This window comes from Lissotriton vulgaris, chromosome 1_1 (assembly GCF_964263255.1).
Source record: "Lissotriton vulgaris chromosome 1_1, aLisVul1.2, whole genome shotgun sequence".
NCBI lineage: Eukaryota > Metazoa > Chordata > Amphibia > Caudata > Salamandridae > Lissotriton > Lissotriton vulgaris.
In genome coordinates this window covers 1876812008-1876832251 of record NC_141685.1, presented here as the reverse complement: position 1 = coordinate 1876832251, position 20244 = coordinate 1876812008, and the positions used below count along the sequence as shown (strand labels likewise).

Sequence of the window (20244 nt, the reverse complement as noted above, 5' to 3'; positions counted from 1 at the left end):
CAGTACTGAAGTGCATCCACTATAGAACTAGAAATTCATATATACCATGTGCCTTAGCCTTATTAAAATGAAATGTAGACTTTAAACATGGGATAAAATCATCCTCACACTATTAAAATGTATTTACTTTAGAAACTAAAAAGATTTATGTAAATGTGTGCACTAATCTTTTCATACTTGAGCTTATCATGTAGTTCTCAGTCACACTTATATTCATATATTAAAAGTTATACTGTACTTACAATTACTTAAAGTGCAATGTGAATCTGATGCTGAATTTATGTACAGACATATAATTTTTTTGTAGATGTACGAGCCCAAATAACACTTATTAAGGTGCACCACTGAATTACACGTTTAAGTTGACCTAAGTATGCCAGTAGTTCCTTCTGAATAAAATACTGCTTTTCTATTCTGCATGCATGTCTTTTTCCTTTTAGGTACAGTCACATGGATTGTTAGTTTGTGAGTAGATGTCACTCTAGTAGTGATAGAAAGCCTGACAAGATGACAAAGAACATGGAGGGCCAGAGTGTTAATTCACAATCTCTATTCAGTAAGGTATCAAGGTGCTGCATGTGCTCAAGAACAATGTTGTTCACAGGACTAGTCTGGAGAATCTGCTAATGTTGCAGCTCACAACCTGAGAATGGGAAGGGAAATGGAGCCCTGATGGTGTCATCAAGGGGCGTTACTCAGACAGACGATATGTATGGTATTAACTGGTGTTCTCACAGGTTGACGATGGCCACTATTCCTTTGGAGTTTGAGAGGTACAGACCCCTATGCTTACTGTTTGACTCTTTCTTGAGTGTATCTTAGGCTAACACTTATTTCCCTATCCCTAGAAGACTCTTGACAGAGCTTCTAAAATGCTGACACCTCACTACACTTCCCGAAATGTTATATTTCTGCATTTCCTCAACTTTTGAGATTCCTTTAGGTTAAATCACTTTTGATGGTTTTAGACTGTAAATTTGATGACTTTGGACATTACTCATGTGTAGAAGAGAGGATCAGAGACTCTTCTCTGAACACCAGATTTTAATGTGAATTATTTGGATTGCTGTGACTGAACAACTTGTCTCATGCTGATGCACCTGAACTTCTTTAGGAGGTTTGGCTATCCAGTTGTTATTCTGCACCTTTACAGCATGGCATTGAGATTCATTTACATTAATTTAACTGCAAACTTGTAATAAAACTTCTTAATTATATTTACTGATTCCTGGTCCTTATTGAGTAGCCAGATGGATTACACTATTAATTAGAGGTGTTTGACAAATGTTAACTTCCATCTCCTCAGTCACCAAAGAAAAGATAAATTGGATAATCATTGGTAAAAGGATAGCCTAGCATTGGATATTATGTCAATGGGGAAATTGCTTTCCCCTGATTTTTTTCAAAATCTACCATTTCCACCTCTCAAATGTTGTCACACATTTGGTAGTAAAATATCACACACTCATACACTGAAATCATAATAATGAAGTGAGGGCCCTTCAAGTACAAAGTTGTGCTTTCATATGCGTATAGGGCACTTTTGAAACGTTTTTTTAGCCCGCACAATGAAACATTTATATTTTACCCTGCACAATAAAATATGTGTTAAATTGTGAAATGTGATGCTTGCTTGTAAGTAACACACAAATAGAGGAAGTCCCAGTCAAACAAGGAGCTATTAAATCAAGCTAGACACAACAGAAGAGGCTCAGATAGAAATGCTAGTACCACTATGCCAATACACTGCTATAGACAAAGATACACATACAAAAAAGACCTAAGTAGGTTTCTCTTAAAAAATCATCAACATTTTATTAGATATAATACACAGTTATGTGACACAAATTCATAAAAAAACATGAGTTAAAAACACATTAAAATGGCGTTTCATATATGCTGGTTGCAGTTTTCAAGAAGTAGTTGTCGACGCAGCGTTTCGGTTATTTGAAATTAAAAACACCTTCTTCAGGACAATTCTAAATAGTAAAAAACGTATAATTACACATATATACAATAGCATTCATATTATCACAGTTAACAGGTGGCACTATATTATACGTTTTAATTTCTTTTTTTGAAAAACATTTTTACATTCAGTATATGTACATTGCATCTTAATTCTATCCGAGTCGCATTATCATCATTAACAAAAAAACGATCTCCCTATCCACTAGTCACATTCTGAATTTTACGTTTAGACTGGTGATTCTTCTCAAGAGCTGCTATTGTAACTCCCAGAGATTTAATATTGTATTACATACCTCAAACTACAATTTTCAAGAGGTACCAGAAAAGAAACTTGTTTTCGGTTTCAGTTCTTTAGGTTGCCAGGACCCAGGTAGAAATATATGGCTACCAATCTTCACTTCTGTATCAATGTTTTTTATAATACACAACAATGAACAGATTGCGAAGAAATGTTACTTGATATCATAAGGAGCAAAAAGTATATGTATACCAAGAGAGTTTTGTCAACATGTACCTCAGACTGTAGGTCTGATGATTCGAAATGTACAGCAGAGCCACCAGTATATTGTTTCAGTCATATGGCGGATTCTACGAAGGTTTTTTTAAAGAAACAAAAAAACTTTTTTCACAACCTAGGAGTATTAGATAAATATTTGTTATACCCATGCCTGCCAAGTATCACGCATCAGGTGTGACACTCACGCATTTCAGTGCCGTGTGCCGCATTACCGCAATGAAATGCATTGTCACGCATTTTGCCGACTCGCAAACTCGCGCCACCGGTGGGGCCTGTGCACGGCTCCTGCTACTCCCGACTCGAGTCCGAGAGAAGTGCTGCCTGTAGCCAGTGCCAGCAGCTCCTCTAGTTCATAAATAGTTAATCATGGCTGAGTGAGAGTGCGGTAGCGCGCTAAGCGGCTACAATGTAACTGTTACAATCGAATCCTCGGTGCTGGCGCTGTAATTTCCTGCCATTTGACACACAGACTGCGTCACGTCCGGAGGAAGTAGTGTAAGCGTGCACACACTGTGAGGCAGAAGTGGCGGGCCACTTAAATCAAGTGGGAGTCCTCACCGTCGTGGTGTGTTGCAGCACTGCTATCTTTGTGCACAGCTGGGCGCCGCAAATTAAAACCGCGTTGTTGGCCAGCCCAGAGAGGTCACCTGCGGAGACTCAGTTTCAGTGACCATGACCCCCCGAGTGAAATGTCACCGGCGGCGGCGCAGTGACAACAGTACCTGGTAAGGGAGACGAAGTGACGTTGCAGCGCGGCCGCCAGGACTCTGCCACTGCCTGGACTCAGTCACCAAGGAGCCTCGGGGGAAAACCACATTCTCGTGATTCCGAGCCTTGCGTTGCATGAGCCTGCCCTTGTAAGTTTTATGGTGAAGTAAGTGAGTCTCTAGTCAGAGTTCTTTATGGGTGCAGTGCACTATGGTGTGTTAAATAATTCCTTTAACACCTTCACTGCTATTGATTTTTTCCGACTGTGCTGATATTTCATCACTGCCATTGTTCATGACGAGCTCAGCTCGTCATCAGCACAGCTCCACTGTGCCTCATGACGAGCTGAGCTCGTCATGAGCATCGAAGGGGTTAAAGGCTGCGGGCGAGCAGGCAGCAGTCTGCAGTCAGTGGGTGCCGGGCGTGTTACAGTACTGTTGCTCAGAAGCCCTGCATAGGACGTCAGCAAGCACAATGTGCATCGAGTATTAGGTGTTCCTAGCCAGAGTTCTGTCCGTGCCTCTCTGGTCGGTCTCGATGAGCACCTGGATTGTTCTAGCCTCAGCCTGTAAGCACTAGAGGGACAGCTCTTGTAATCCGTACTTACATTTGAAGAGAGGCTCAGCCTCTCTACAAATGTAAGTACGGATTACGAGAGCTGTCTCTCTACCCTTCTCTACAGACCATCTCCTCTACATCGTTCTCTGACTGTATACACTTACCTGGTTTACATAGACATTTTCAATTTGGTCAAATAATATAAAAATATCACATTTGGAGTGCGGTAATATGTTATATGAGAAGACATGCGCATCCGGGTATCTAAGTAATGCTATATTTGAACAATGTGTACCATTATAGTTTCACAGTTTCGAATTATTGTAAAGGTTTCATACTCTTTTCATCTACATTGGCATGTTGTTCGTTGATTTGCCCAGCTGGGATAATGATTCGAGTCGGCAAGGGCCACAGGTCCTGGGGGTCAGTGTCATGAGGTGCTTAGAAGCATATTCACACCTGTATCACAAGGCTGCACCTGTGCCTGCAGCCTGGGCATCCTCTTACAAGTGTAAGAGGCATGATAGGGCAGACCAAGCACCTCAGAAGCCAGGAAGGGCTACAGGTCTTGGGGGCAGTAGTGTGTTTAGAAGCAGAGCGCCTCGCACATTCACACATGGGGCAAGACCCTACATTCATTTGAAAGTATGTCTGCAGCCTGGGTGTCCTCCAGGTGAGTGAGAGAGTCACGATAGGGTGGAGGGAGTGCTCTAGAACACAGGGAGGGCTGGAGATTCTGGAGGGCACTGGTGCAGGTGCTTAGAAGCCAAGCTCCTCATGCATTCACACCTAAGTGACCTTCAATTTTTGATGCTTTGCACCAGTTTTAAGATCTTCTTAGAGTTTCTCCTAGCTCAAATTAGTTTAATTTCGGATATTAATATATTTCCCTCGTCTTCATTGTTTGATTTTGATTGTGCAAAAGTGTCACTCATAGTCGATGAAATGTCACTTAAAATTGCACTGAAATTATGAACATGTCACACATAGCAATTTGAAACATTGGCAGCTATGTATACCCCCGAGGTCTACAATGCAACGCTTACCAGTTAAATTTGGGCAAAACCCAACCACGGCTGCAGCAATATACTCTCTTGCCCAAATTTAACCGGTAAGCGTTGTATTGTTTAAATATAAGTTTTTAACGTATTGTTTTTTTATGAATTTGTGTCACATAACTGTATATTATATCTAATAAAATGTTGATGATTTTTAAGAGAAACCTACTTAGGTCCTTTTTGTATGTGTATCTTTGTCTATAGCAGTGTATTGACATGGTGGTACTAGCATTTCGATCTGAGCCTCTACTTTTTTGTCTAGCTTGATTTAATAGCTCCTCGTTTGACTGGGACTTCCTCTATTTGTGTATTACTTTCCACCGTATTGGATTGCTGAGGGGGACCTCCCTTTTGATTTGTGCTTTTAAGTAACGTCACAAGGAAATGCGTATTTTTGTTCCGTGTACTTAGTAACGTACCCAACGTGGAGTTACCACATGGCCGTTTTATTTTCACCGCCATGAGCATTTAGTCGGAACAAAAATAAGGAAAATTACTTAAAGCTTGCATTTTCCTTCCCATAACAGTATATACTTTAAAAAGTAAAGAAGGCATTTTAAAATGTGCTCTAGAACTATCTTAATGATCCGTGACACGGGGAGAGAAATAAAGATGGAAAGGCGATGCAAAACATGAAAAACAAACTATTCCATATAAAGTATCGTGCCCAGGCCTTTACAGCAGTATAAAAGGTGGAAACCAGAAACCAACGTATGCTACGCTTTGTTTAAACAACAACAAAAGGGAGCGGTCCCTTATAAAGACAAAATTAATCGAAAACAGAAAAGTGCAGTCTCGGCGCACATTTTACCAAAAACTGCATTTCCTGGAACCGGCCCCGCCTACGCGTATGGTACACAACTTGGCCTACGCCTTAGTAGCTGACTTCCGAGCGTAGACGAATGACGTCATCCGCTCCTGCACTGGATCTGGAATAGGAGTGGAATGGCGGCTCACGGAGCGAGCAGGTTCTTTGCTGTAGCCGGAGGAGGCGAGAGCAGCGAGAGTGATGATGGCTGGGACGTGGGCTTCCTGGACCAGCTTAAGCAGGTGAGAAGCGGAGACGCGCCGGACCGGTTGTTTGAGGTGGAGTCATTTAGTTACCTCCTGACTAGGATTTTAATATAATGTCGGCGAAAGCAGAGGGAAAGTCATTCAAAACCGGTATTTTTCTCTGATTTCAAGTAAAGCACTAAATGCAAAAAGAAATCACTTCAAAAGTATTTCAGAGGGGGCCCTAAAATGGAAGTGACAAAAAAAAAGATTTTCGAAGAAGTATGGTTAGTGTAATTTAGGGTATAGTTTAAAACGTATGATTGAAACTCTTATGTATCACACGCAGCGTGCACAGCCTTTCGCAGTATTTGGGTGTCTCCGAGTCAATTGTCTGTTCCTAAGGTCTGTAAAGGGGATAGTGATCTTAGGAGTGCCTCAGTTGTTTCCGTCCTTCTTTTCAGAAAACGTTCCTTTGTTAAACAGTTGTTCTTGACATGTCATAACCACCCCATCTCACTCGTCATCCTCTTCCTTGTTATCATCCTCTTTTTTTTTTACTCTGCCCTTTTGTATGTGGTTCATTGTGCAACCTCATCTTTTCCATGCTACCCCACACACAACCGATCTTTCTCCTGCCTGTAACCATAGCATTACTTCCTCATCCACCTTCTCCATTGCATCCTTGGTCGATGAGCGAAAGCTTCTGTTACCAGAGTAGTCAACAAGTTTAAAATTGCCAGTTTCCCATCCCTCCAAGACGGCCACACTTTCTTTCCTGGCCCATGACCTCACATCCTTTCCCCTCACAAGTCTCAAGTAAGTAACGTTTTTTTTTTTAATTATGTATTTATTTGGCACACTGTCTGCTTTAGCGACCCCTTAAGATTGTATTGCCGCAAAGTAAGAGGTCTTGACCAGCTGACCCATTCATGTGGTTATTTGCCATTGATGTAAGCTTCTGCCCTAGCTAAGTCAGGTATATATTATACATACTTCGCCAGCAAAGTGGTCTGTATTTCCATTATATTAGTTTCTGTTAGTGCGGCAATTAATCAGAGCTCTTTCTGCCACTGGTACTCGCAATGGTACTTTCAATTGCAGAAAATTTTTTTTTAATGGCAGTTGTGGCAGTTCAGCATTGCACAGGTTACAATAACTGCCGTTAAGAGTAGGTGCTTGACGCCATGATGGACTAACTACCACCAGTTCTCTGAACAATTGTATTATAAATCTCAAAATGGAGAATCAACACTCCTAATTATTGCATAATACAATCATCCATGATGCTTGTACTTTCATTCAGTATTATTCGAATATCTGGTATGATGTGACTTTCCTGCGCGTTTCGTTCCATCTTGGGACTTCATCAGGGATCGTATTAATCCTAGGCCAATTAAATCTAATTCCAACTTCTCATTCTCCCTAATGTCGAGTGGGACATATAATTCAAATATGCCGGCAATTGTTATCTGTACTGAATGACAGATCCACCAACGGATATACGCAGTACTTGGCTTTTAAACCTCTACAGTCAATGGGTTTTTAGGCTGGGCTGTGTGCTCCATCGATGCAGGCCTCGAGAAATCTACTTGCTATGGTGAGTCAGATTTGATCAAGTCGAGCTATGTTTAGGACCTGCTCGTTTGTTCTGGTGAGTTGACAAAGAAGAGGTGTTCTGTTCAGTCAGAAAGAGAAGGAGCAATAAAATTGCCTTTTATCTTGTTTTTATCTTTTCACATTTACTCTGGGTTTAAGGACAGAGGCCAGAAGTTGGTTTACAATGACTTTTCCTTCTCTGACTGACTACAAAGTTTTAGGATTTTATAAAGTGAACTGTCTGAACTGTGGTACAAGTGTGAAATTAAAGGCTGTAGGGTATCCGGTTTTTCCTAATATGCATTTTAATAGCGAATGTCAACTTTACAAACATTTCAAAATATGTTTTAGTAGTTGTGAAAAACAAAGTTTTGTACTTCTGTGTGATGAGAAAAATATTTTAATCGGATGAAAAACAAATCAGAACACTTTTCTTGGTAAGTAATATGCAAATGATAAATATGTTTTCAGAAACACAATTTCCCCAGATTATTGTTAATACACTGTGTAGTTTATCAATACACTGTGTAGTTTATCAATAAAACCGCAAGGTAGTGGGAGGGTTTTTGGCTATTTCTTGGATACTCACTGTCTGAAAATAACAGTGCGCTGCCACATCATGCATTAGTAATGTATTTATTAAAAGTGAGTTTTTGCGATTGGACGCAAGATGGCGGCGGAGTAGGACGCCTTTCCGTGCCGCTCCGGCGCTGATCCAGCAAAGCATCTAAAAGCACGAACTTGGGGGAGTTCACCCGCCCCAAAAGCGGCGGGGATGTCCGCCTGACGAAGCGGGTGGCTTTGGTGTGGTCACCGAGGCGGTGTGACCCCGAGTGCGCCTCTGAGATCGAACGCACCCCGCGGCCTGTGAGACCCCGGGCTCTCCTGACATCGAGGCCCGGAGCGGTCGATGGGCGGGGCCCTGGATCTGCCCTGAAGTCGTCGGAGCAGGCTGAAGGCTGGAAGTAGCTGCACATTGGCGACTGGTGACCTAGCGGCGGACCCAGATCGTACCCCCCTACCCCTAGGGGTGGTGATGCACCGGTTCCTAGCATTGACTGTGGTATTCGGATGATCGGCGGCGCTCTACGATCTGCACCACCCGCCATTGCCTCTGCGAGGCCAAGCTCGGCTGGCATCTGCCACCTGATCGGGACTTCGAAGCCCGCCATTGCACTTGACCACGAGGCGCGGGGCCTGGGCGCTGTGCATGGCCGAGATTACTACGGAGCAAAGGAGCGGAACTTCCAGTGGCTTTCGGCGCAGCACGTGTTAGGAGGAGGCCCGGAAGGCGCAGGCAAACAGGCGCCGGCTCTCGGGCTTTACCCGTCTTGGGCTCCGGTGGGACCCACGGATCGAGTAGCTGTGTGCGGGGGGCAGGACATACTTGGTGGCTTCTGAGAGCGCCTTCCCGAGCACTTGGACTACCTATGGACCCCGCTGCTCTCCAGGGCCACGTGGCGCCGGATCAGAGCGCTGTGAGCCGCCATGACTACTATGCCGCGCAAACTGGGCCAGGGGAAAGACAATGCCCCGAAATCCTCTCAACAGCCGGCCTCCCCTGGAGCGAGTGGATCGTCGAAGCAATCGGACGAAGATGCCCCAGCGACGAAGGCTTTCATGACAGAGTTGTTCGCCTCCATCAAGGAGGACATCTCTGAGCTCAGGGCGCAGCTAGCCTCTGACTTGAGGGAGGTGCGGAGAGACGTGGACGGCATAGGCGAGAGGGTGGCGTCCCTGGAAGACTGGGATCTGAGCGTGGCTACTGACGTCCATATGCTTCAGCAAGACATTATCCGCCTCACAGAGCAAAATTTGGACTTACAACTACACACAGAAGACCTGGAAAACCGCTCCCGAAGAAATAACATCCGAATACGGGCGGTGCCGTGGGACGGTGAGGCTGGGGACCTGCGGGGGTACGTCCAGGAGCTGTTCCTCCAGGTCCTCGATGAGGAAGACACGAAGGAGATACAGATGGAAAGAGTACACCGGTAGGATTGCCACGGCGCGGGGGGCCCCCCCCCCCGACATTCTGGTGTGCGTCCACGATTTCCAGCTCAAGGAAAGGATTCTGCGAAAGGCCAGGACCATCGAGTCGCTACAATTCCGGGGGCATCGGCCACAACTGTATCAGGACTTGGCTGCATCTACCTTGCAAAAGCGGAGGGAGTTCCGACCGGTGACAGCGTTCCTGAGAGAGAGGGGCATCGCCTACTCCTGGGGACACCCTTTCAGAATCATCTTTCGGTGGCAGAATCGCCTTGCTCAAATCCGCACGCTTCAGGCGGCAAGAGCTTTTGGGCCTGGAGGATGTGCCGGCTTCGCAGGCCGCGACGGCTTCCCCGTCTCGACGGCGCCACCGTTCGTCTTCATGGCACAGGGTGGGGGGTTCCCCCATCAGACAACGACCAGATCTTTCTGCCAGCCTGCAAGAACGGGGAGCAGCAGTCGCCTCGGTGGCATCGGCCACGTTGGCCGACTCACAGCATAGCTCTGGGGCGGCGTGATCCTCAAAGAATGACGGATCGGCGCCGGAGGGGCCCGGGCCTTCTGGTCGAGGGATCTGAAAGTACTCTTGTTGGAGACGACCTCGACTGTGGCCAAGGGGAATAGTGTCTTCATTCCCCCGGCCTGATTCTTGAGTGGGGGCCTCCTACGGACTTCGGCCTACTGATCTCGATGAGTATTGTTACTGCACTTTTCTTTTTGATTTTGTACAATGTTGGGTTTACATATCGTTTAGGGGGGGGGGTTTGGTTGGGGGTTGTTGGGGATGGGGGGGGGGACCCGTGACGGAAGGCCATTGAGGGTGATTGTGACGAGTCTGCGGATGAGAGCGTACTGTGCTGTTGAGGTTGTGGCTCAGCGAATGTTCTGGAAACGCCTGGGTGTTTTCTGCCTGGGGTGGGGAGGAATGCGGGATGGGTGCCAATTGGATTGTTGAAAGCGGGGTCTGTGGTCTGTATTTGCCATGCCACTTAGTATAGGGACGTGGAATGTCAAGGGCATGAACTCTCCTCAGAAGCGACAGAAGGTCCTGAAATATGTGGTAGACCATCACCTCGATGTGGTAGGGTTGCAAGAAACTCACTTGGCACGAAAGGATGAGTTGCGGCTCCGCCATAGGGCGTACCCCATTGTATACAGGTCATCTGCTGTCACGAAGCACCGAGGGGTGGCACTAATGTTCAGGGCGACGCTGCACTTTCAACCTGTGGGGGTCCGCAGCGACAAGGAGGGGCGTTGGCTGATGGTAAAGGGGCACATTCAGGGTAGGTTGTGTACGTTTGTTGTGCTTTATCTGCCCAATGCCGGTCAGAACAAATTCCTGCAAGATTTACTGGTTAAGGTGGGGGACTTTGCCGAAGGCCTCATGTTCCTGCTGGGCGATTTCAATTTGGTGTGGGACAGAGATATGGACAGCTCGGGGGGACGCCGGGCGGACACAGGGGTCTTTTCTGAGTCTGCGCAGCGTGGGGTGGAGGAGTTGGGTTTAATAGATGGATGGCGATTTTTTTCACCCTGCCATGAAAGGCTATACATTCTTTTCCCATGTGCACCACTCCTACTCTCGATTGGATCACGTCTTCCTTAGTCAGTCCCTTAGAGGGAACATTCTAGATGCCGCCATTCTCCCGATATCTGTGTCGGACCACAGCCTCATGGTGCTCACGCTCCGCTGGTCGCCGCCCGACACCGCGAATCGGAAGTGGTACTTCCCTGCATCGGTAGTCAGGGACGAGGTCTCCAATCGAGCCTTACGTCAGGCCATACGTGAATTTTTCGATTGCAATCCCCCGTCGGACACTTCTCTGATGACCACGTGGGACGCCTTCAAGGCGACGATCAGAGGGACGTGCCTGGGCCTCAATTCGCAACTGAACGCTCTGCGTAGGAAGGAGAGGGAGGCACTGGAAGCCGAGGTGCTCGCGCTCGAGAGGGCACACAAAGCTAACCCCTCGAGGATAACCCTGCGTCCCCTGACGGCGGTTAGGGGCAAGCTGAAGGCACACTATACAAACAGGGCCGAACTCACCCTCCTGCGGCTGGGACGGCACTCCTACTCCAGTAGTAACAAGATTGGCAGACACTTGGCCCGACAACTGAGGGACAAGAGGGAGCGTGAATACATAGGCGGGATTAGAGACTCCGCGGGAGCACTCCACCATCGTGACGGAGCGAAGGCGGACGTGTTTGGCCGCTTCTATGCCACTTTATACAAGGGAGAGGAGCTAGATGCGGCTAAGCAGCGGGAGTTCCTGCAGCGCTTGCCGCTTCCGCAGGTCTCCAGGGCCTGGAATGACTTGTTGGACGCTCCGATCTCGAGGGAGGAAGTCCTCTCCGCCATCAAAACCTTGAAATTGCACAAAGCCCCCGGGCCCGATGGGTTCACTGCAGTTTTCTATCAGACCTATGCTACTGAGGTGTGTGACTTCCTGGTCGCCCTCTTTAACGACATGGCTGGGCCCGGTGTGAATTCCGGGACCCTCGCAGAGGCGGTGATTACGGTCCTGCCGAAGCCGGGGAAGGATCCGGAGCAGTGTGCCTCATACCGCCCCATAGCCTTACTCAATATCGACGCGAAGCTGTACTCGGCGATTCTGGCGAGCCGCCTCCAGGACCTGCTACCGACGATTGTCCACGCAGATCAGTCCGGCTTCATCAAAGGTCGCCAGACGCACGACAATACACGTAGGGTGATCCACCTTATTGAGAAAGCGGACAAGTTCCGCATTCCGGCAGTCTTGGTGGGCCTGGACGCGGAGAAGGCCTTCGACCGAGTGGACTGGGGCTTTCTATTCCACACGTTACAGGCGTTTGGCTTCTCCGACAGATTCATCGCCATGGTGAGAGCCAACTTCTGCAGCCCACACTCGAGGGTGGCAGTGAACGGCCACCTGTCGGCCTTCTTCCAGCACTCACGGGGCACCAGACAAGGGTGCCCCCTCTCTCCCTTGTTGTTTGCGCTCAGCATTGAGCCCCTGGCGATGGCGGTCCGGGTGCATGAGGGGGTTAAGGGCATCCCATTCACAGGAGAACAGCACAAGATTTCCCTTTTTGCGGATGATGTTTTGCTTTCGGTGGCCGACCCCGCTAACTCTCTTCCATGCGTCCGAGATATCCTGCTGGAATTTGAGGAAGTGGCCGGCTTCAAAGTTAATTACGGCAAGTCTTATGTCCTGAACCTGACTCTATCACAGGCAGAGGTGGCACAGGTGAGAGCGACGACGCCTCTGGCCTGGGCCTCGGGCTCCATACTATACTTGGGAGTCCACCTCACCCCCACGGTGGGTGGCTTATTCGCGGCCAACTTTCCGCCCCTCCTAGCCAAGACGCGGGCAGAACTGGAGAAGTGGAAGCCCAAATTCCTATCCTGGCTGGGCCGGGTGCACGCCATCAAAATGGTCCTTCTTCCCAAATATTTATACCTGTTCCAGGCCCTGCCGATCCCACTGAGCTCTTCCTTTTTTCGCCATCTTAAGTCATTGATCTTGAAATTTGTCTTGCAGGGTGGTCGGGCACGACTTTCGTTTGCACTCCTGCGACGGCTGCGGACTGACGGGGGGGTCGGCCTCCCGGATTTACACCTCTATTATAAAGCTGCCCAACTTAGAGTCATGGTGGAATGGTCACAGCAATTTTCCGACAAACACTGGTTGCATATGGACCGGAGTGTGGCGGGTCGGTCCATCTGGGATCTGGCTTGGAAGCCAAAGCGGGACCGCCCAGCGAATGCGTACATTAGTACCCCCACGGGGACTACGCTGAAAGTCTGGGATACCTTGGCGGGTGATGAGCGATGGACGACCTTTCCGTCTCCATTCACTCCATTGCATTTTAATCCGGAGTTTCCGCCGGCACTCGCCGAGGGTCCCTTTGACGCCTGGAGGGAGGGGGGTTGTCGGGCGCTACTCCACCTGTTCCACGGCCCTGACCCCCTGACTTTTGGGAACTGCATGCGGGACTACCAAGTGCAGCCAGTGGAAAAATACAGGCATTTGCAGCTGCTCCACTGGGCCACGTCATCAGGTGTACGGGAGGCTGCGACGAGACCTCCGTCCAACTTTGAGGCCTTCCTCCTGAAAACATCCACCATGAAGGGAGCCATCTCCTTTCTCTACCAACTGGTGCTTCGTTCTGCCCTTTCCCCTAGACCGCGATACATGGAGCAGTGGGAGGAGATGGTAGGGAGGGATATCACTGATGGAGAATGGTCGGCGCTCTGGAGGGACATGACGCAATTTAATCACTCTATACTCCTGAGGGAGGCGCATTTAAAAACCCTCACGCAGTGGTACATGGTCCCGGCCCGGCTTCACCGCATTTACCCGGCTGTCACGGATAGGTGCTGGAGGGGATGTGGCCTCCTGGGGGACTTCTGCCACATTTGGTGGGACTGCCCGGTCATCAAACCCTTCTGGGTCGAGATCTTATCCCATATTAAAGATATCCTGAAGTACCCTATCGACGACTCACTGGAGTTCGTGCTCCTGGGCTTGAGAGACCCTGGCCTCGAGCACCAGACGCGAGCAGACAAGAAGATTCTCTGGCTGTGTCTAGGCGCGGCCAAACTCACGTTGGCATCAGCCTGGAAGCGGAAAGAGGCACCGGCGGTCTCCCTTTGGCACGCTAGACTGTGGAGGCTCCTGAGTCTTGAGAGAATGGCGGACATCTTCCTAGGCAACTACAAAAACTTCAAACACATATGGGGCCCCTTGGTGTCCTTTCTCTCTACTGGTTTGCCCTCAGCAGTGTGCCCGGCGTCTTTGAGGAATTTACATTTATTTCAGCTCTAAGTATGACTGACGGATGAATGGGGGAAGAGTGCGGCACCGTCACGGGAGGGGGCGGGGGGCGGGTAGCGGGGAGTTAAGTTTGGGTGCTACTGTCGGGACGTTTATATCGATAAGACGAGGCTCACATCGACGGCTTGGTGATTCTGGACTCCCTGTCGGCTGAACTACCTGAGCAACCCCGTCCTGGGGAGTTCGAGCAGGACTGCCTACACTTGCGGCTGGCGGAGCCTCTTGTTCACTGACTTTCGTGTATTGCAGCACTGCCTCGTCTTCATTTATTGCTTTCCCACTGTGTGGGATCATCTGTGCACCCTATGTGGTACCTTTTTGTTTGATGTTTTATTTCTTTATATCTGCAAAATAAAAAAATTTACAAAAAAAAAAAGTGAGTGTTTGCACATGAACTGAGAAACACTCCAGCCCCTGTTGGCAACGCTATTAGTAAACTGAGAGGGAAGTCACGGATCATGTGTACTCTATATGTTGGCTAGAGTCTTAACACATGGAGCAAATGTTTGATCTATTTTATCAAACAAAAAGTTTTGTTTGTACAGCAGAAATGTTTGAAGGTGCACTTGTGGGGGGGAAAAAAAAAAGACGACACTGTAAAATAAAATATCACCAATGATCACACTTTGAGACCAGTTTATGGGTCAAGTACATATAGTTGGGTCAAGAGGATAATTCACGTCACTCAACCTGCAGGTCTAGTAACATTTTTATGAATTTTAGAGGTTTTATATGCTAAGTATGGAATAAGAATGACCAAAAAATCTGTTTTGCAAATAAGAAGATTGAAATCTCTTTTTTTTTCCCATTGGATAAAATTGAATATATGATCAAGAAAAAGTCTTATCATACAAGATAATAGACTAACACAGTATTAAAGTACAGGCTTCATGGATGGTTGTATTAATCAATGATTAGGAGTGTTGCATCTCCGTTTTGGGTTTCTTGTAATGGCGGCATCATGCAATTGTAGGAAGAGATGGTGCTAGGAAACATGTGTAACCAGGAAATGCTTTTAGTGTTTGGGAGTGTCTCACAAAACTGGGATAAGTGTTGCTTATCGTACATAAATAAGTCGGAAGTGGCCCTTTATAAAGTGGGAATGCAAGGGGTTCTATTTGTTCATTGTGTGGTGGTTCTGCTGGTTTTTGGTGGGCTGTGATGGATGAGCACATGGAGGATATTACTAAGATTTGAAGAGGAGAACCCCTTTTGATGCTGAAGGGGAGGCTCTTCGGAGGAGGGTCTCAACTTTGAATGACATTCAGTGCATGGTTGCTACAGCTCTGACAGCTGCCTTTTAAGCACAGAAAATTCCTCCACCCAGGAAGGTCCAGTAGACCCTACAGACCCTAATGATAAGGACACAGAAGAAGAGGGAGGAAGAGGAAATCAGAGGAACAGTTCTCCAGGGAGCTGGAATTAAGGACGTTTTGCAACATGTTAGTGATGTTATGGCCTTCCTTAAATCTTCAATATTGGAGGCATCGGATTTATGTATTTTGTAATTGTATGAAGACGGGACCAGAGAGTTTGATTCTGTATAGGTCTGTAATGAAGGTTTTGCCAATGACATTCCTGCTTTTGTTAACATTAACTTGCCTACGGCTTTCTCATCAACTGAGAGCACTATCAATTCTGAGAACTCTGCACCATCGGACCCTATGGATAAAAAATAATAATTTGGCAATTGAGAGCCTTTGTAGCCTTTGATTTTGGGTGTTCATTTTGGTAACAATTGTGGTTGCTTGATAAAGAATGACTAATGGCAGCTGCCTGCAGAGGACAACTCATCTTCTAATTCTTTGTTTCTAGCACTGTATGGAGGGAATACAATAGGTATCGCAGCATAGCAGATATGTAGGACATTAGGCATAACTGGTCATCTATACAAAGTCTTCGAGAGAAATACAGAGAAGGCAAGATGGCGTCAGTGTGAGCGGTCGCAGTAGCAGCGCTCTGCGGCACTGGGCAGTTCTTACCAGTTCTTTACCAAGAAAATGCTTTTCTACACTTCAACCGAGTAATTAAGATTCCCCGCATCTTCCGGAGCCACCCCTGAGCTGGACTTTATCAACCTGCTGCTATACCATAATGCTAAGAGCACCCTAAGAAAAGAGCGCTATGCTGAGGGATGCCGCATCACTATACTGCAGCACCGGGTAAGGATGACGGCTGTAAATGACGGATACATCCCGATATCGCACTGATTTTGACATTGGCTATTTGCTATTGGCTATATTTGCTCTTGCCGGGTGGCTGTACTGACTGTATTATCCTTGTACCATCATCACTTCATTGCTTAGCTCTGTGTTCTATGTGGCTATGGCTATGGCTCACTAAGGATCTTCAGTCTTTCCTAAGTTACCTGATCTCCAGGCGTCGGATTCCCGAAGATTGGTCATCGATAGGCCCTGGACTCTCACACACTTATCTCACCTCTGTCATCTGCGATTAACTTGCCAGCACCTCGGACGACTGCCGCTTTCTCCCCCTCGAGGCACCGAAATCTCTCCCCCGTCCTCTCCTCTTGACTCCTAGGCGTCATCTGCTAACACGAGAGCAGGGACACTGCGTGTCCCGCGTTTCCCGTTGCCGGGGAGACGCAGAAGGCGCTTGGTACAGAGGAAGGGAGAGGGAGAGCGAGGGAAAAGCTGGGAAAGCGAATGTTGCTCAAAGGCAGATTAAAATTGGAAGAAAGGAGGTGTAGTCTTCAAGATCGCACTGGAACTGTGGCTATTCCGTATATCTTATTTGACACAGTAATTAACATTACGCTATTTGCATCGATATTTGGGACAGCAGCTAAACTTCAAGTGTGTAAGCTTCGCCCCCCCCATTACTGATTTCTCACAGTGTGTGAAATACTTGTCCGAAGAAAATTAACAACAAGAGAGGTCAGAGGAGCTGCGAAACTGTGCTGAGTAAACGTTCCTACTGGTGCAAGAGAAAAGCCCAAGAAGGGCAACTCTGAACTCAGCGGGGTTTACAGACGCCAGAAAACAATCGGATTTGGATTGCAACGCCCTCTCAGGCTATAGATATGGAGAGGAACGCCAGAGAGGAAGGACTCACCATACAAAAGGACCAAAAAGGGCAGAAAATGCAAACAGCAGCACTAAACAATACGACTCTCAACAAAGAAAAGGGGGATGAAGAAGGCGTGCTTTTAAAAGGGGAGACGCTGATCCTAGAAGACGCGGCATATTCAGAGGGCGTGGTAAATCTAGGAAGCCGACAAAACCTTGAACGCCGAAATTGATGGGACACCTACTCCACACACAACTAGCAGACATAAAGGCCCGGAAACAAGAGGAACTAGAGCAAAGGAAAAAGACATGGTAAGAAATGAATCCCAAGAAAAAGGAAAAACTAAAGACAAAAATGCAGAAAAAAAGCTGGAAAGGAAAAAAGCAAAACGTAAGGAGAGAGAGAGAGAGGGAAAGAAAAGGAGAAAGAGGTTGGCTACAAGAAGGAGACAGAGGGAGAAACAGAGGAAAACGCCAAACTGGAGTTAATGGCCAAAAAGGCACAGAGGTTACAGACTATAAAAAATGTAAAAGCCACTGCAAAGAATACTGGTCTACCGGCAACATCCCAGCCAAGAATATCTAATATATTCAGCCCCCGGCCCAAGGATTGCCCGAGTGACGCACCAACAAATAAAAAAATACAGAGCCAATTGCAGAGCAAGAACTCTAGAGAGCTGAGTGGAAGCTGTGAGGATGTTCAAAGTATGCTCCCAATTGAAACCAACTCTGAGGGAAATCATACTACAGGTTCAGGCGAAGGAACTCTGATTGCTGACCCAAATATGAGGAGCAAAGAGACCAGGGTATCCATAGAAGTGGACGCAATGATATCTAATCAGAGAGAGCAATCTGTTAAAAAAAGATGAATCAGAAAACTGAGCACCTACACCCTTCTCCCAACACGCGAACGCTTCCAGCTGGGAAAGAATCGCATTCGGCTAATCACTCAATCTCCGACGAAGACTCCGAATCGGAACTATACGAAACAGGGATGTCTATCTCAAGTGATCAAGCGAACTGAGTGACTCAAGCGAATCAAGTCCCGGTGCGCAAATGGGCACTGTACCTCTGGAGATCTCTGGCTCCAATGACTCAAGATTACCCAGCGAAACTAACATGAGGAAAGGAGTGGGGGGGAAAAAAGGATGAAACACAAAAGAGAACAAAACTTGATGAACGAAGAGACCACAGACCCCGGTAATAACACGGACTATGCCAAAAGTAGACCTAATTCTATCTGAAGAAGTCCAATGATTAAATCACTGGGAGAAACACCACGTCAAAACCCGAGCATAAAAGAGAATAAAGATGGAAGCCAAAAAACAACTGAGCCCTCATTGAGTGAGGTGCTTAGTTCAATAAAGAATTTCCACGAGGATATGAAGAAAGATAGCCAAAGGAATCGCATGTCCATCGAAAAACTACAAGGCGCGGTGAAAAAAGTGGGCAGCATTTGCTCTGAGATTTCTGAGAGAATGGTCATGGTGGAAACTCGCACCGAGAATCTCGAAACTGATGTCGTGAAGCTTCAAAAAAAAGAACAAGATGGAATAATAAAGGATCTTATGGCCAAAGTGGAAGATCATGAAAACAGATCCAGAAGGAACAATTTAAGGTTTCTTGGAATTCCAGAAAACTTTGAGAGAGATGACGCTAGAGGGGCAATGATTAACATTCTTAAAACATCATTTCCTGAGTTGGAGGCCTGGGATATGGAAAGGGAGATAAAGCGGGCCCATCGCTTTCCCCTAATGCCATCAAAACATTCTAACAAGCAACATCAATATCCCAGGGCAATGCTGGTCTACTTTGGCAATTTCCTTCTCCGTGAAGCAATGTATGACCTTGCAAGACCTACCACCCAAAGAGAATACAAGGGGTTCACATTTTTTGCTAGACCGGATTTCGCTCACTCTACTGTGGAGCGAAGATGGAAAATGCATCAGCTATTTGGACCCTTCGAAAAAATTGGAGCAAAAGTATTTTTGCAAAATCCAGCACGCCTGAAAATCATATTCAAGGGCTCAACAAGAAGCTTTAATAGCGAAGTACAGGCGGAGGATTATCTACTAGAAATCTCAGGGACAGGATCATGAAACCCAGGGAAATAATGTAAATCTCATAAAAGCACTTGTAGAAGGAATAGATGAGCTGAATTAGCTATTCCGATTTGTATTAATCAAAGTATAGTTTGGGGAAGCATGGAGAACTAGTAGAATGGATGAGCAGGCTGGAGAACAAATTTAGTTTACAAAATTAAGTCTGAAACGGTATCAGATTATCTAGGTTTTGGTTCAATTGGTACTAGATAAGTGTATATAATACATATTAACAAACTAGCCCAGTACGCAGGGCCCGCTTACACGGATGTCACACCCCTGGTCCCGACAGGGCCAGGTAACCTTCAAAGGTGGTGGCGGGAGGGAAAGAGGGGGGGGGAGGCAGGGTAGCTCTCTGGTAAACTTTTTAGGGAATGGAAAGGAAAACTTCACATAATCGACACAAAAAACTGATTGATAGATGGGGATGTTAAAAATATTGTCATTAAACATTTGTGGTTTAAATGATATCAAGAAGAGACAAATGGTGGCAGTGGCTTACAGACCATCGGTGCCAACATTGTCTGCCTGCAGGAAACTCACATTGAAGGGTCACAATCACATATGCTAGGATCACTAGGGTACAATGTGATCGGCGCAACTACACAGGGTGTTCGGGCTAGAGGGGTAGCACTTCTAGCTAATGGTGTAGGGAATAATTTTATCAGAACAAAATCGGATAAACTAGGTAGGTGGGTGATTTCAGAAGTTCAGGCAGGGCAATCTTCGCCAATGACAGTCTGCTCAATTTATGGGAATAATAGCGATGACCCCTCGGCAATCTACCATGTCTCTAATGAACTTACTAATTGGCCGCTACCTGTAATAATCTGTGGGGATTTCAATATAAATCTTCCACATGACTGGTCAATGAAAGACGACTGGCAATATCGTGGCCGA

The 20244-nt window shown here is 46.8% G+C and overlaps 1 protein-coding gene across 1 annotated transcript in view; it reads left to right on the top strand.

Annotated features, from left to right (window-relative positions):
- Window positions 1-5695: 5695 nt before the first annotated feature.
- ASZ1 (ankyrin repeat, SAM and basic leucine zipper domain containing 1) overlaps window positions 5696-20244 on the top strand; it is a 1750578-nt gene continuing 1736029 nt past the window's right edge. The window contains exon 1 of the mRNA XM_086919410.1: window positions 5696-5862. Within this exon, the coding sequence (XP_086775536.1) occupies window positions 5758-5862 (105 nt within the window). The 5' untranslated portion in view covers window positions 5696-5757. The remainder of the gene's footprint in view (window positions 5863-20244) is intronic.